The following is a 17,957-nucleotide window of genomic DNA, read 5'->3' as shown; positions in this document are numbered from 1 at the left end:
CGGGAAAAAATTATACATATAAAACACAGCGATTTCAAACATTAAAATACAGAGTTCTTTCGAACTCTTAGACCTCCTTTCATGGGTTCCATCTTTAAGATTAAATTTACTGCATCTTTTACCCTTATCTAGCTATTCTATAACCATAATTATCATTAAATCAATTCCACATTACAAGTGTCTTTACATCCCTGCCAAAGATTTTAACTGTTTACAGTGGTCTTTTAAGTAAATTATGAATTTATTCCAGTCTTTAGAAAATACTTGATCTTCCTGGTTTTGGATCTTTCCAATCAGTTCCGCTATTTCCACATATTCCATCAGTTTCATCTGCCATTCTTCTTTTGTTGGTATTTCTTCTTCCTTCCGTCTCTGGGCTAGTAGCATTCTCGCTGCCATTATTGCATACTTAAAAGGTCTTTTACCTGCCTTTGGAATTTGAACCAGGGACCCCTTGCTCTACCACTGACTGGTGGCCCTTGTGTTGATAGACCTCTGCTGTTTTCCCTCTGTGTCCATCTTTTGGCTAATAATAATAATAATAATAATAATAATTTATTATTTATACCCCACCCACCTGGTTGGGTTTCCCAGGTGTACTGCTTCTGTAGCTGGAGGTTCCACCTAGCTGTCATGGCTAACAGCTCTTGATTGATTTATTCTCCATGAATTTTGTTTTAAAATACATAAAACATCTGAAGCAATATTTAGATCATCCCTTCCAGACAGAGCCTCATGAGGGAAGCGGCACTTACGTGTCATAATCTTGTATTATTTGCCCCACTGCCCAAATAGCTGAGAGGTATTCATTTGTTCCCATGGGGTTGATGTAGTGCAAAGACGTGGGGTCCCGAGGATTCCCGTTGGAGGCTGTGAAATCAATCCCGACCTGCAAGGAAAGATCAGCACCACCTTTACTATAGCAATGCCACAGGGGCTGGACAAGGCTGCTCTTCTCCATGGGTTCCAAAAAACAGACCAGGAAAGTGGTTTCCCTGGGGGCAAGAGTTATTTATCCCCCCCTTTTCTACAACAGGGAAACTGGGGCTCTCCCAATGTTTCTGGACTCCAACCCCCAGAATCCCTGACCACTGTCCACGCTGACTGGGGCTGATGGGAGTTGGAATCCAACAACATCTGGAGGGCCACTGGTTCACCACACCTGGAAAGCCTAAGTTGTGGCTTGGCTCCACTTCAACAGAGTGGCCATCTCTTCCTCAAAGGGCTTTTGGGTCCATCCACAACTAACTGGTCAAGGCAAAAAGTGGACTTTTTCAATACTATTTCTTAGTATTGGTTCTTCATCGCACAGGTCCCCCAATACCTTCTGGAATGACTCTCCTGATATGAAGCTTCTGAGACCCCAAGATCCTCATGATTTAGCGTTACATCTGAACAAGGCCACATTCTCCCCATCCATCCTCTCCTCTGCCTCCCTCAGCTTCCTCTGTTGTCTCCACTGTGCTGCATTTTAAATTGTAAGATCATTGGGGCACAGACCTCTCTGCTACTACTTTGCAAAGCACTGTGTGCATTGGTGGCACTATCTGAATAACATCCAATCGCTGGCCATGGCATCCAATGGAAGGCAATCAGTTACCCAGTGGATCCTGACGGTACCATTCCACAACTCCAGACCTGCTAGACGAGCATCAGGAGAAATCCAGAAGCCCGTCCAGCTAGTCAAGTTCTGAACAAATGATTCCAGCCCTCTGTGATGGTTTATTTGGCTTCCAAATGAACCATTTCCTCCTTTGTGCCAGCAAACCTTTATGCAATAGTTCAGCTGTGTGCGTAACATGCTTGTACTCATTCCCGTTCCCATGGCAACGCCTCCTCCCTTCCTCTTTATGTCTCTTTAGACCAAAACAACAAATACGGGGGGAAAGAATATAGCCTGCATTTGTGTGTTTGTGTGCATAGACACAACATTCTTGGACACTGTACTCGAAAAAATAAGTTTGAAGCAGCAGGGGGCGGGGATACGTGTTCAATACATTGGATGAAACAACAGTGGAATTTAAAGGCCCTGCACTCTTCCTGAAGTAAAGATTCCGCAAACGCACCTGCGCAGAATGAATGAAAAATCTCTCATTGCATATACACCAGCAAATGTCTAAGGTGAAGAAACACAGAACATTTAACCCAGAGGTCTCAAGAACGTTGATACAGGTCAGAACAGGGGGAAAGCATTGGAAATTCTGCTAGATAATAAACCAAAGCTAGGATCTGCTTCTTGGATTAAAGCGAGCAGCAATTCAAGTTACAAGAAAGGAGATGCCAACGAAACATCAGGAAGGACTTTCTGAGAGTAAGAGCTGTTCAACAGTGGAATGGACTCCCTTGGGAGGTGGTGGACTCTCCTTTCGTTGCAGAGGTTGGGTGGCCATTTGATCTAGTTGATATTCCTGCAGTGGAGGGGTTGGATTAGATTACCCTCTGGGTCCCTTCCAACTCTACAATTCTCTGATTCTGTCATTTGGCATGCCCAAAGCTACATCTGCCAAATCTTCAAGTGTGCCAATAGAGACATTTGCACAAATTTGCAGCTTATACATGCATTTTGCTAACAGGCTGATGTAGGATGAGGTGGCCTTTGAGGTACTGGGGTGGTCTTGAGCAGCATGAGGTTTTATAGAACAAAACCAACACTTGGAACTGAGCCCAGATGCTAATTGGTACAATACCCCAGGGGCATCCTGGGCGGAAAAGATGGAGCTGTTCTACAGCCACTGCCAGCAGCGCATGAGTTTTAAAAAATCCAACTCACAAATGGGCAGGGACCCTCACTTCATTTTTTTCTGGGTCTGCTAGAAACGTATTTTTATTCCAGCAAACATATGATTCAGCTTTCTAGGCTTGCTCTAAAGGTTTTACTGGTTTTAGCTGTGTTTTTATCTATGACTACATTATGGTTGTGGGGTTTTTTGGTTGATCTTAGCTGTGCTTTATTGACAATTTTAGAGTGTACGCTGCTTAGAGAGTTATGTGTAAGTTGTTTATTTTTAATCATTTCTTTTAGAAAGATTTATAAACAGTTTATAAGAAAAAGAGAGGAAGAGACCAGTAGCACAATACGCCCCCAATCCATTTGAGTAATTTCAACTCCCAAATCCCCCTCCTCCAGCAAAATAATAATAATAATCTGTGAATACGGGTGGTGAATTTGGCTCTGCCCTAGTTTTGGCCCAATTACCAGAAGCTTTCTGGCTATGGGCTTGACCAGGGGGTCGCTCTGTGCGATCCACATTGAAAGGCAGCTCCTAGACATTTTGATGACCTTCCTGGCAGATTGTGGCCAACATTAATGAATATCTGTGTGCAGATGCATGTATTTAAACTGAGATTTCAGATAGCCTGCCTATGGAGGCAATATGTCTTGGGTCAGACCTGTCTGACTGAGGCATCAGTCTTCATTTGATTAATAAATGAGGTTAGTAAGCAAGCCTGCAAAATGAGCCCAGGCAGAAAGTGGCCCTAAATGAACTTGGATTCATGGGGAAATTGATGATTAATTAAATTAAATTTTTGAATCTCTTCCCATGAAGACATCTTGAAGCGATCAACCATTTTTTTTAAAAAAAAAGAATCAGCAGTAACAACTTCAGATCCAATACAGATTCTAACTGAGGCAAAAACCGATGACGTGTGCTGCAAAATTCACCTGGCATTGGGGTTTTTTGGCCAAATGAAATGTGTTCATTGCTTTGCAATGTTGCTTTCCTTCTGCCCCACTGAGCTGGATTGATGTCATTCGTTCTGCTGTACCTCATGCCTCGTTTGCGATCGCAGCCAGGGGCTGATACAGGCAGCTTGCTCTCAGATCCACAGCGATTACATTGTAGTCGGAGACTCCTCAAGGCTACCCTGATCTCCCGGGATCTTTTTAGGCCTGTCATTTGATTAAGTCCAAGTGAGGAGAGGGTGCAGAATGGCACGTTCCCAAACGAATTCACTTCACCTCATGCTTATTATAGCGCTTTGTGCACAAAGAGGCAAAGATCCTTACCGTAAACATTAGCTGGCAGCCCCCAAGGATATAGTCCAGGAAGGTGTAATCTCTGGTGATCTGAAAAGGGAATTCAAATGGTTAGGAAGGGGGGGAGGAAGGGAGGCAATATAAGTGCATTTTCAAAAATCCCTAAACATTTGTAAGCAGAAAGAAAAACTTATTATTAGGCACTTTTGACCGTTTGTCTCTATGGAACTAAAGTCCTGTTGACCATCAAAATTTCAGAAGCAATATGATGGCTGGTAGTAAGTATCAAAGAGAAACTGCCCATGTGTGCACTGCAAAAACTAGATCCATTGCGTTCAAAGTTCTATCTGTGGCGAGTCCAATTAGAAATGCAAAAGATTGCTGAACACTGCAGTCATCAAGAATACTATGTATGCATACACCACACCTCCTGCATCAGGACCATCCTGGCAAGAATGTTTGCTGCTTCTATGATCACATTTGCATAGAATACCTGAAGCAGCACACGGTGTGAAACAAAGATGCATCCACCAGAAGCCATGGCCAATAGCAACCTACAGTAGAGGGTGCCAAGGGGATGTCCACTTGTTGCTGTAAAACTACAGCTCCCATCAGCCCCAGCGAGCATGGCAAATAGTTAAGGACGAAGAGAGTTGTAGTCCTACAATGCCTAGAGGGCACCATGTTGGCTATTCCTGCCAGATGGAAGGGGAGGGGGTCATATTAGAGCATCTGCTTTGCATACAGAAGGTCACAGGTTCAGTCTCTAAGCCGGGCTAAGAATGTCCCACTTCCTGAAACCCTGGAGAGCTGTTGGCAGTCAGTGTGGACAATGCTGAACTAGAAGCACCAACTGCCTGGTTCCCTTTTTTGTAGCATCTCCAGAACCTCACAGGAATCTCAATGTCTTCCCTCCTCCCCGTCCTCTCTCATTCCTTCTACTCCCCTTCAAGCTCAGCGTTGATAGCTTCCCTTTCCTGAGGTCACAACATTATGCAAATCCAGTAACGGTTGTTTTTAAAGTTAGGATGAACTAACCATAACTGCAACTTTAAAGATTATACAATAATACATTTCTTCTAGGGAAAAGCACCGGGGGGGGGGGGAGGAGAGCTTAATCTTCCCCCTGCCTTGCTTACAAATCTGTGGGAGAAAAGAACCACCACCATTCCAATTCACCGCCTCTGAAGAAAACAACGCCACCGGCTTTTCCTTCCAAGAAGCAGCTGCAAGAGTTTTCATACATGTGTTTTGAGCAGCAACATATTTCGCAACAGCCTCACCCAACCCAGCACCCTCCAGATGTTTGGAATCGCTTCCAGATTACCTGTTTAATGAGCCTTCCCCTGATTTGCTTGAGGGAGGCTGGACAACGCTGTATCAAAGCGCGGTCCAATGTTTTCCAGCATATTTCCCATCCCTTCCCGTCACATGCCTTATTGGGGAAAAACTGATCTTCTTGAGAAACTGGGTTTGTTGCACATGACCTCCCAGTCTGTTACAACTGCAAGACCTGGATTTGCTGGTATGTGATAGAATCCTACCCCCACAAAAGTCTGGGGGTGCCCATGGGATACCTCTCTCTCCAGTCTCAGTAGGGTGCAATGGGAGTTGTAGTCCAAAACATCTGGAGGGTACCATGGTTGGTGACAGATGCTTTGTATGAAGTACTCACTTTGCAGGATTTCACAATGATGATTCCTGAGTTCTTGTAGCTCCTTTTCTTCTTCTGTTTTTTGGGGTTAATGCATTCAAATTCTACCTATTTAAAAAGGAAATGGAAGGAAGACAGGTCACAATAAACACAAGAGATCCTGAATCATAGAATTATAGAACTGTAGAGTTGGAAGGGACCACAAGGGTCCCTGCCATGCAGAAATCCTGCACACAGCCGGTTCTCATTCTCTCAATGCCAGCAAAATGCCACAATGAGCCACGATTTGTTAGGTTGGGGAACTGCATCACTCAACACAGAAAAGTGCACCTTTGGAAGGTTAGCTGCGTCTGGGTCTGCTTGCCAGTTTGGAAACTGCAAACTACATCAGAACACGGGACGTTGCCCGAGACCGACCACTGATCCACCTAGTTCAGCACTGTCTACCTTGAATGGCAGCAGCTCTCCAGGATTTAGAGCAAGGAAGTGTCTCCTAGTAGGTTCTGCATTAAAATGCTCCCTTAATTGAATTTCTCAACCATCGTTAGCTATGGATGCACCCAGACGATGGAGCTGAGAAAGCCATTCCCTTCTGGTCTTTAGAGCCTGGTGTTTTGAATAAAAGAGCTGCCTGGGTTACTGACAGCAGGTAACTCCATTTAGTAGCACTCAGCACTTGACAGAAACAAAAGCGGAAATGGCAGATGAACACAGCAGTATTCCAAGTCCTTTTTTATGTGAGTGTGTCTTTTGGGGGGTGAAGGATGTTGATTACTCATTAAGTAAACAAACGTGTGTTCCCATTTTATTTTTAAGCTTTTATGTAGAAGCACCCCAGCTGTCTCTCTGAAAGAACCTTTTCTTTCCACCTGGAGCATGTCGATAGAAATGCACACATTTGTAGGAGGCAAAAAGGAAGGTCTGAAGTCAATATGTAATGATTGTGAACAATTGTGAACCTGACCTACTGGGACTTTATCAATTCACAGATCGACCTCTACTGCTCACTTTGCTCTGGGTGACACCAGTGACATAACCTTTAGACCACTAGATACCATATTTTTTTGCTCTATAAGCCATACTTTTCCCCTCCTAAAAAGTAAGGGGAAATGTGTGTGTGTCTTATGGAGCGAATGCAGGCTCCATGGCTTCAGCTAAAGCAACGTGAAGCCTGCGGAGCACAGCGGGAGCGCTCCCGCTGCGCTCCGGAGGCTTCGCATTGCTTTCACTGAAGCCAGGAGAGCAAGAGGGGTCGGTGCGCACCAATCCCTCTTGCTCTCTTGGCTTCGCTTCACTGGAGAGGCGCTCCGCAGCTTTCCCTCGCTGTGCAGCGCCCCTTCAGCGAAGCAGGAGGAGAAATGGAAGGGGCTCCATTTCTCCTGCTACTTCGCTGAAGGGGGACTGCGCAGAGAGGGAGAGAATATTTTTTTTCTTGTTCTCCCCCTCTAAAACAAGGTGCGTCTTTTGGTCCGGTGTGTCTCATAGAGTGAAAAATACGGTAGTCTGATCTACCTGAAACGGAAGAGAATTCTCTAACATCCTTCAATATAAAAGGTCTCTGAACATAATAAGGAAAAACTGGCACTTTATTGACCTTTTATAGACATCCTCTGAGATTTAAAAAGCTGCCTTATGCCAGGACAGACAACTGGTCCATCTAACTCAGTACTGTCTACACTGACTGGCAGCAGCTCTCCAGGGCTTAAGGGCTTTCTCAGACCCTGCCTGAACCTGCCAGCGATTGAAGAAGGCACTTTTCCAATGCAAAACATGCTCTGAGCTATGAGAATGTTCACAAACATTTGAATAAATCCCACAAGGTTGATAAACAGGTCAGATGAGGTGTTTTTTTAAAAAACTGTAATATAATTACTTGCCATTACAAGCATTTGGCCAGGTATCAACTAAGCAAACCTCACGCATTTAATAAGATTTCAGAGACTGATACAAATAAAATTTTAAAAAACCTTTTAAAATATCATAATCTGATGCAGAAGAAAGCTGCCATCCCTATGATAATCAGCAGAATTTCCATCGATCATGCGGTGCCTGAATTGAGATTTTTTGCTGCTCTAAATGTAGCATATTTATCAGTGTCTCTGACAGGAAGAGCAACTTATCTCGGAAAATCCGTCTTCAAAAGTAGCAATGGGTAGGTTTTTAAAAAAATGAAATCTGCATGCCCTTCACATTCACGTATGAAGTGAATAAGACCTTCAAGGGTCTGAGAATTACAAAATCCAGCTTGACTTCTAGGGATACCCTTTAATCTGGCTCTCCCATTCTGCAAAGGGTAAAATGTTTGGGACTTTGAAAAAAACCTGTTCTTAGTTTAGCATCTTAGTTTAACATCCATCCAATCCCTTATATAACTGGGTGTGCCATAGGTAGGAGAAATTATAATAGCAGAGCCCATAATCCTGTTCTCACAGTGGCCAACCAGATGCCCTGATGGGGAGCCCCGAGCAGGGCCTGGGCACCCCACTTGTGAGTCCTAGTGACTAATATTCAGGTGCATACTGACATAGCCATTGATAGCCTGCTCCTCCATTAAAAAGGTAAAGGTACCCCTGCCCGTACGGGCCAGTCTTGACAGACTCTAGGGTTGTGCGCCCATCTCACTCAAGAGGCTGGGGGCCAGCGCTGTCCGCAGACACTTCCGGGTCACGTGGCCAGCGTGACATCGCTGCTATGGCGAGCCAGAGCCGCACACGGAAACGCCGTTTACCTTCCCGCCAGTAAGCGGTCCCTATTTATCTACTTGCACCCGGGGGTGCTTTCGAACTGCTAGGTTGGCAGGCGCTGGGACCGAACAACGGGAGCGCACCCCGCCGCGGGGATTCGAACCGCCGACCTGACGATCGGCAAGTCCTAGGCACTGAGGTTTTACCCACAGCGCCACCCGCGTCCCTGCTCCTCCATTAATCCTCTTTTAAAACAATCCACATGGGTGCCCAACACTACCTCACGTGAGAGCAAATTCCATTAGTTAAATGACTGTGTGGAAAAGAAGTACTTTCTTTGACTGTCAACGTAAAGGCTTGCTAATGAGCGAGAGGTTGGAGAGAACTGAAAATAACAAACCAAGAGAATGCAAGTAAAGGAACGAAGATGGCACATCGATCCAGACAAAGCAGAATCATGGAATCATAGAACCAGAAGGGACCCGGAGGGTCGTCTAGTCCAACCCCCCTGGCAATGCAGCAGCGTAGGGGAATGTGAGTTATGGAGGCAGCAACAGGTTGTGTTTTGTTTTTTAATGATCCAGTTGGATTTTTGCTACTCATCCACACAAACAGCAGTACAAAACCAATAAGGGGGGAGTGGCCTTGTACAGTGGTACCTCAGGTTAAAAACTTAATTCGTTCCAGAGGTCTGTTCTTAACCTGAAACTGTTCTTAACCTGAGGTACCACTTTAGCTAATGGGGCCTCCCACTGCCGCCGTGCGATTTCTGTTCTCATCCTGAGGTAAAGTTCTTAACCCAAGGTACTACTTCCAGGTTAGCGGGGTCTGTAACCTGAAGCATTTGTAACCCGAAGCGTTTGTAACTACTGTACTGAGTCAAACCATTGCATCTAGCTCAGTACTGGCTACACTGACTGGCAGCAGCGGCTCTCCAGAGTTTCAGGCACCTGCCTGGAGATGGAGGCTTCTGCATGTGAAGGCTGTGAATCCTGGAAGACCTGCTTCTTGCCTTGCAGGCCTTTATCCACCTGGCCTAGGAGGGCAGAGCTGTGATTGACTCCAGCTGCAAAAGCTGAAGATGCTGAAGAGACTCCCGCACGGGGGTGTTGTTGTTGTTGTTGTTGTTGGGGGGGTGCCTTTAGTGACATTTTTGGCTATTTGGTTGTGCACTTTTTGATGTGTTTTACTTATTGTTTATGGCTACTTTTGTTACATCTGTAATGATGTACATTGTCATGCTGTAAACCGCATTGTGCATGGTTTGAACCATGGAAAAGTGCCATACAAATAAATTGTGTGCGCATGTATGCTCCATCGCTGCGCTATGGCCCTTCCCGAAACCTTGCTGCAGGCCTGCACAACCACTACCCTGCCTCTGAGCAGGGAGAGAGCAAGGTCATCTCCATCAGCCTAACTGGGAGGAGGCACACAAAGGAAGGCCTTGGATGATGAAGGCAGCGTCCATGTTGGTTTATATGGGGAGAGGCGGTCCTTCTAGGAAAGGACTCTCTGCTGAAACATCAGAAAACTACTACCAGACAAGCCATTACTGTACTAGGTGGACCAATGGCTCAGCATAAAGAGACTTCTTCTATTGTCCTTCTTCTTCTTATTACTACTATTACAACACATATATCCCGCCGTGTTTCTTACATCACAGAACCCAACATGTATTTCTCAGGTGGTCTCCCATGCAGGGACTGACAAGCCCCAAATCTGCTTAGCAAGGTGAATTTAAGAATCTGCCTTGTAATTTCTGTCTAGCTCAGTCTTGTCTACACTGAGTGAAGAAGAAGAAGAAGAGTTTGGATTTGATATCCCGCTTTATCACTACCCGAAGGAGTCTCAAAGCGGCTAACATTCTCCGTTCCCTTCCTCCCCCACAACAAACACTCTGTGAGGTGAGTGGGGCTGAGAGACTTCAAAGAAGTGTGACTGGCCCAAGGTCACCCAGCATCTGCATGTGGAGGAGCGGAGACGCGAACCCGGTTCCCCAGATTACGAGTCTATAGCTCTTAACCACTACACCACACTGGTAGCAGTTCTGCAAGGTTTCAGGCAGGGAATCTCTCCCAGCCCTGCCTGCAGCTACAATGCCTTCAGGCCAGAGCGTTTTCCTATTCTTCATATCCAAAGTGGTTCTCTAGAGCTTACCGAAAAGGCATCTTGGGCTTCGCACATCTTGGCAACGGAAGTCTGGAACTCCCCGATGAAATCGTGGCCTCCGTCGTTGTCGTAATCATGACATATGATCTGGTGGGAGAAAAGGGAGGAGCAGTGAGTGGGGTTTTTTGTTTTCTTTAAAGAAGCAAACAGGTGTCCTCATGTTGCCTATTTCTGGGCTGCCCATTAAAGAAGCCTGAAATTGAGCTGCACATTTTTTGTGACAAAGAAACTCATCTTTCTCGGAAATGGGATCGTTTATTTTTTTCCAAGAATTAGAACTAGGTGTCAGAAATAATGAGATGCTGTCTAGAAATAGTAATTACAGAGGAACAGATCCAATTAATGGATAAAGATGAAGGTTATGGTAACAAATATTGCTATTTCCAGAAACTTCCAAGAAATTCCCATTTGAAGACCTTAAAAGAAAAAGAAAACGATTTTTAAAATGTTGTAAAATTGCTCTGTGGAGGAGTGGAGCCCATGATTTCATAATCACCAGAACATGCTGTGCATACCCAACTTCACAATGTCTGGAAACAAAGGAAGGTTTTCAAACAAAAAGACCTAACATTTTCTGCTAGTTTACAAGCCTGGAAGCAGCCATTCTATGACTGGTACCTTCGGCACTATCTCAAAATTCCAAAATGCCCTCCTGCACCCCAAACTGTTGGCAACCACTGAAACAGAGGGAGACTTGGGCCCTTGGTACCTTTATCTGCCTTTCGACGTCTCCGTCACACAGAGATATTAAAGGCACAGTGAACGGCTTCCACACAGGATCCAGCGTGTATTTAATCACCTGCAATTTGGAGAGACGGGAGAAGCACAGGGGGAGATCATTTCACAATCAAGGCCAACACACCAAGGGCCAAGCTAGACACCAGGGCCGGCCCTACTATTGGGCAGAGCAAGGCAACAGCCTCAAGGTGGTAGATGCCAGTGGGAATCAGCAGTTCCTGGGCCTTCCTCCCAAGTCCTGGGACCCTTGCTTTGTCCTATTGCCTCTCATCAGGTGGAGAAGACTACCACCCCACCAGCATGGGTTATTCAAAATGTGTACCAGAAATTGGTTCGCTTACAAATGCATTTATTCTACCTTCCCCTGTTTCTACCCCTGCAATGACTGCAATGTGCTCCCCATTCAACCTGCAAAGCCTAAATGATTTACAAATATAATTGAGTTTTTGATGTAAAAAAAGGTAGCCTTGTCTCTGAACTCACATCAGTAAGAGAGGATCGGCTTTGCATTGAAGAGTGAGGCAGGATTGGCCTCTTATCAAGAGCAAGGCATTGCCAGTTAGAGCATGGATTAAATGTTAATGTTAAAATGACTGTAAACGCTTCCCTGCAAAGGAGTGGAAAGGATCAAAGAGAAACTGCGATGTAAAACTGAGACTTCCCTGTGCAGAACTGTCAGACACTGGAGCACTGTGTGGGAGTCTCAAAGGATGCACACTTACAACCCAACATGGGAGAATATCACACAATGTGTCAGTCAACAATAACACAAATCAACTGGGAAGGATAGGGCTCTCCCACACAACACTGTCCCTCCCTGCACCACCACTGGTGCAAAGTGGACTTCTGAACCCCACACCGTGCAACACTTCTAATGCTGGTCCTGGCTTGTGTCAAGAAACTGTGCTTTAAGGCGACCTGATTCCCTCCCTCCTCCACCCCTATTTCAGATGTAGCAAAAACCTGCAGAAAGTGAAAGCTTCCCATCTCTTCCTTGTGGACCCTCCAGAGAAGGGGAGGGGGAGCAGGGAATATGTGAGCCCAAGGCTAGTTTATGGTCACTTATGTAATGCTAAATGGTGCATTATATCCAAAATGAGCCATTTTCTGCCTTCGTGCCAAGAGCTCTTTAATATTTCAAGGATCATATAAGAAGGGAAATCAGCATTAAGGAACTCATAAATCAATGACACTGGTTTCTGCGTAATGTATTTAGGATTGGCACAGAAGAAGAAAACAAATGTATTGATAATTGTCTCCTTGGAGAGTGTCTGTCTCTTTTCTGGCCTGCAAAAGAGGAAGGCACAGTGGTTTGTAAAAGCTCGGGCTTGGGTAGAATCAAAGAACTGTAAAGTTGGAAGGGACCAGAGGATCATCCAGTCCAACCCCCTACAATGCAGGAATCTTTTGCCCAATGTGGGACTCTAACTCACACCCCTGAGATTAAGAGTCTCAATGTTTACCGACCGAGCTATATTTTTTAAGAAACTGCTTTTTGCCTGCTCTGTCCAACAAAGGAACTGTGTCTGCTTTGGGTCTTTTTCTTTTTGTCACTACCAACATCAGTGAGGTCTTGGAGGGAGAAAAAATTGCTTAGGGATGGGCAAACCAGGCTTTTGCTACATTCAAAAACTAATATCTGAATGGGCCTGTCAATGTGCACCCAAGACATTTACAGTACTTTGAAACTTGAGGACAGAGGTTCTTTTCATTGCTCCCAAAGGCACTTGAAAGCAAGAGGTGTCTTAGAAAGTCTCTGGAGGGATTCAGCCAGGAATGTTAATACCGATGACAATAGCAGTTCAGCTGTAAGGTCTGAAGCCCATGGATTCTGTCCTGCTAGGCCATGGGGGGGGGGGGCAAAGACCTCCAGTTCTCACCAAAAAACTCCCAAAACATTTATGATTTATGCCTTTTCCAGCAGCTCCCAAAACTGGAGAGGCACCCCAGGAACTGATTGCTGATGTTTTAGTGGTGTGGTGTGTTTTTTAAACAGCCAAGATAACTACCTGGACACAGTTACCACAAGCCAGTGCAAAGAGTCCCTGGAGGAGGATGGCTGGATTCCCCCATGTCCCCTTAGAAGGATTTGGAACATGGGTTTCTACATTATTCATTTAGATGTAATTGTTGCAGTATGAAGAGTGCTGCATAATTCTTCTTGGGCCATATTGCTTTTTTGCCTTTGCAATGCAACTCATTCTGCATTGGGGACGGGAACCTCAAGCTAGGGGCCAAATGCGGCAATCCAAACCTCCCTATCTGGCCCTCAGAAGTCACCCCAGCCACATCCCCCACCAGCCCTGCTCTGTACCCCACATTTTGCTGGGCTGGAAGGTGCCCTTGAACTGGATGCTAGTCCATTATCAAGGGCTGAAGTGTGTTTGTGTGCAGAAACTAGGCTACAGTACAACATTTACATTCAATGTTCCACTTATTTTTTGGTTTCTCTCCCCACCCACCTCTGGCACATGGCCCTCAGAATGTTGCCCAGAAGAGAATGTGGCCCTCTGGTTGATAATGGTTCCCCAGTTCTGCCTTGAAACTGCTTTTAAAACTCACAAAAGCCAGTTGTTATCCCTTGCAACACAGACACACCCACTCAAGGTTTTCGAGGTGTTTGGGGGACACCTCAACTTCACTTTGTTCAAAAACATCACCCAAAATATCTGGTCCTTGGCAGCATGGGACATGGGCAGAGTGCGATCTTGCTGCAAAACACTGATATTTGCATCTCTCAATGGGGGAATTCATTGATGCTAACAGATGACCCTGCTTACCTCTGTCCTATGAACTAGCATCCATTTCCCATCGTCTCCTGGTTTATAAAACTCTAAAAATGGGTCTGATTTTCCAAACAAGTCCTGCAAGGGGGATGAAAGAGGAAAAAATAATCGCAACGGTTATACAATTACCCCAGCTCAGCTGCCTCAAATCAGCACCAGGTAACGTAGCATTAGGAGGAGGGAGGAAGTCTTTCCCCTTAGGCTATAAATCAGAGGCACCCAATGTGTCTTGCAGGGTCCTCCCAGTGCTACAATTTGAATGAATAAGAAATGGAGGCCTGTAAATCTTAAGACATCTAAGCACAGGGTAAACAGTAGCATCCACAGATGGTCTGATTTCCCCAAAGCAACAAATATTATTGGCTCAAAATGGTCTCTTGGCACTCACACCGAAATGCAAATCCTCAACAACTTTGGCAGGGTTGCCAGGGACTGTAGCGGTTGGACTTGCACTCTCTACCTCCTCACTGTAGTGGGTTTTGTCAGTGGGCTCCCCAACTGGGGTGTGGACACACCCCAGCAGATGCCCAACCAGGCCAACTCTTGGAACCAGTCCTGTATTTAAAGGGCTCCCCAACAGCCATGGCCCAAACTAAATGATACTAGAGAGAACATGACTAATCTCTTAGAGTTTAAGCTGCTGAAAAGCAGCAATGGAGGCTGCAGTCAGGAATGGAAGAGCCGTAGGCAAGAGGGTCTATTAAACCCTTTTCCTTTGCTACTATTGTCCGTGGGAAACTGCAATGCCATCCCAGGCAGCCTTCAGTTGGAGATGTGTTCTTGAACCGATGAACATTCACAAGATAAATCCTAGGGAACTAGAGGGTGGGGGAATACATGAAGAGCAGAGGCATCTCAGAGGGAAAAAATATGCAATGCAGATCAAAAAAAGCACCAGGCAGTACGCTTATGGAAGGAGCCATCAACCTTGACTTGCACCACCCTGAAAACAAACTGTCTCTCCTCAGAGTTCTAGGGCTCTCTCTCTCTCTTTCAACAGGCCTTTCAGAGCTTTGCCTCTTCAAGGACTGCTTGTTTTCAGTCCGTTTACATACTTTATTTATAGATGCACAGGGGTTTCTCAGAAGTCCATGCAGGGTGTGAATCTCTATTGGTACAGGGACCGATTATTTGGTTTATGCATTAATTCAAAGTCTTTTTTATATCATCCTTCACTCACAATCTGAGGGAGGCTTACAAAAATAAAACCCTAAAAAGCAAATACCTTTTTTTTTATAAAAAAAAAAGTACAATAAAAGCTATGAAATCATACCAGCAACATAAAACAGTCAGCAGGATTAAAGTTGCATCAGTAAAGCTCAGGAAAATAAAAGGCTGTTTCTGGCAACTGAAAGGAGAGCTGGGTAGGAACCAGAGGCTAATCAACTAAAGGAGGATTTGTGCCCTCCAAGAGAAAGGAAAAGCCTATTTGAGACTCTTTGCTTCCATTTCCTTTGGCAAGTTTCTAGACCTCATGGTATGCAGGCAGGGTAGACAGTTAGAAGGTAAATGAACAGGTCTGGGAAAGGAGAGAATTTGTGTGCCTTATTAAAATTTCTGGCTCCTACACTCCTTTCCTCTACCTCTACTGCATCCAAGCACAGTTGCCAACTGTTCAGCATTGGTTGAAAAGCCCTTTCGTGTCTGTGCGTGGTCTCTGCTGCACAACACTGGAGGACCGGGCTCCTGCCTTGCATTCAACACTGTGCAGTGCAATGTCAAAACAAGCATTTGTAGCATCACCTAACGGCTACATGTTGCATCCATATGAATTTATTGGGGGGGGGGAGAGAAGCAGGACCCCAAACACGCACCTTTTTATCCAGCTTCCTGCCTGCCATGCTAAGAGTGATCACACGGTTGTCCGACAGCTCTTGAGCTGCTATCTGGAAGACAAGAGAAAATTCCAGTCATTCTTCACACATTATATGTTTGAGCCCCCAAAGATGAAGAAAAACATAGCTTGTGGAAAAACACAGCTACAGGGAAGGGAGAGGGATGGGATGGCAGAATTTCATTTGCCCAGCACACTTTGGCTCTTCTGTTCCTTATATTTCCCCCCATTCCAGCTGCTCATCATAGGATTTTTGTAACCAAGAAATCATGCCTGAGTTTTTTTCTTTCCTCCTCCCTTCCAATCCCTTTTCTTTTTGTGTCATATGTTTTAGGTTCTAAATCTGAGGATAAGGACTGTCTTATCACTGGAATTTGCAAGCTGCTCTGAGAGTCTTTTTTTTCTGGCTGAAGAGCAGTGTGGAAATGCTTTAATTAAATAATCATTCCATCTACTCCCAATGTTCAGGTGTGAGTGCTGCTGCTGCCTATGTAGCCAAAACAACAACAGCCATACAGAGCAGAGAGGTATCTGAAAGGATTGAGGGAACCAAAGCTAAAATCTCTTTTATTTGAAAGGGGGGGGGAAACACTTTTGGGGGGTTGGGAATCCAAAAACAGTCTAAGGTGGAGTGAGTTTGCTCAGTGTCCACAGAATGCTGACAGACTGCTGCAGAAAAACCCTGGAAAACTGGATGGCAGGAGAAATGGAACAGAACAAACTGGTGCCCTGCAGACATTTTGGATTAGAATTCCCATCAGCCCTAACCATTGGCCATGCTGGCAAAAGCTGATGCCAACTATTGTCCAAAACATCTGGAGGGTAGATTCTGAAAAAAGAGAGAAAGAAAATAGTGCTTGCACATTTTGCTTCCTTAGGGTCTACAAATGTTAGAAATGCACTTTTAAAAAAGAAAGAAAGAAAACTGGGGACCTGGTGATTATCCAAGGAGGGGCAACTGCTCCCCCCCTGCAGCCGCTCATGTCAGTGGGGGTGTCTCTCCTCTGGTCCCCCCACTCAGATCTTGCTTAGGGGGGAAAATGACATTGACCACAACTGGAAATAGCTCTTCCCTTTGGGCTGCTGTTTACTCTCCAGCATGATCTGAATAAAAAGCAGTGAGTCAGAAAGAGCCTTTGTTGGTGGAGAGAGCACAAGACGAGTTGGTTAATTGCGCCTCTTCTTTCCTCATTAGTGTCATGCGGATGCAGGCCCCGAAGTGAAAAAGCAAAGCTGCACGGGGCCGGAGTATATGATAGGACTAAGTCTACAGACTCCTTGAATCTTAACTTGGTCTTCTACGGATGCATGCAGAGCAGGTGACCAAGATGATCAAGGACCTCAAAGTTTCCTTTGAGGAACGGCTGAGGGAGATGGGGATGTTAAGCCTGGAGAAGAGAAGACTGAGCAGTGATGTGATGGTCAACTTCAAATATCTAAAGAGCTGTCCCATGGAAGATGGAGCAAGCTTGTTTTCTGCCGCTCCAAAGGGTAGGACCCCAACAAATGGATTCAAATGGCAAGAAAGGGGATTCCGATTAAACATTAGGAACGTCCTTCCATCAGTAAGAGCTGTTTGGCAATGGAAAAGACTCCCTCAGAAGGTGGAGGACTCTCCTTCATTGGAGGTTTTTAAATGGGGATTGGATGGCCATCTGTCAAGGATTCTATAGTTGCAATTCTATGATTCTATGCGGTCCAGCTTTTACCCCTATCTCTTGGGAAAGCGCAGTGTGTGTGTGTGCTTTCTGCATCTTTGGCAGGCTGATTCAGGAGAGCCAGCAGAGAAGTGACCACAGCACTTGCTCAAAAATCCAAATGTACGTTGCTTTGAAGTTGAGCAACAAGGTTGCCCAATTGCCTTGCTGTCGATGGCATGGGACTGGCTTTCCAGATTCCTGGGACCGTGATCTAGTGTTGAGCATCCTGCTTTGAACTGCCTGCAGTTCCATCCTCCAGCCAGCAGCTCTGCTAATCTGAGCAATAGGGTGCCCATGTGCGACGAGTGGGGATCCCTGTCTCAGAGCCTGGTGCTGAGAGACGTCTGTCACTGGCCTCCCTGCGGCTGCTCTGCTTTGGGGTTTATTTTGCATGAACAGGTGCTGAAAGGAAC

General features: G+C 45.4%; 1 protein-coding gene across 3 annotated transcripts in view; it reads right to left on the bottom strand.

Moving 5' to 3' along the window:
• CPNE2 (copine 2) overlaps positions 1–17,957 on the bottom strand; it is an 82,534-nt gene that overhangs the window by 14,135 nt on the left and 50,442 nt on the right. For all 3 annotated transcript variants that reach the window (XM_053399215.1, XM_053399216.1, XM_053399214.1), the window contains 7 exons: positions 15,825–15,896; positions 14,005–14,088; positions 11,196–11,285; positions 10,475–10,573; positions 5,655–5,741; positions 4,010–4,069; positions 756–889 (listed from right to left, as the gene is read on the bottom strand). In XM_053399215.1, coding sequence (XP_053255190.1) covers positions 756–889; positions 4,010–4,069; positions 5,655–5,741; positions 10,475–10,573; positions 11,196–11,285; positions 14,005–14,088; positions 15,825–15,896 — 626 coding nt within the window. The remainder of the gene's footprint in view (positions 1–755; positions 890–4,009; positions 4,070–5,654; positions 5,742–10,474; positions 10,574–11,195; positions 11,286–14,004; positions 14,089–15,824; positions 15,897–17,957) is intronic.

The sequence above is a fragment of the Podarcis raffonei genome, chromosome 8 (assembly GCF_027172205.1).
Source record: "Podarcis raffonei isolate rPodRaf1 chromosome 8, rPodRaf1.pri, whole genome shotgun sequence".
Taxonomy (NCBI): domain Eukaryota; kingdom Metazoa; phylum Chordata; class Lepidosauria; order Squamata; family Lacertidae; genus Podarcis; species Podarcis raffonei.
Note: the sequence above shows the minus strand (reverse complement) of the source record. Positions and strands in the feature narration are given on the sequence as shown.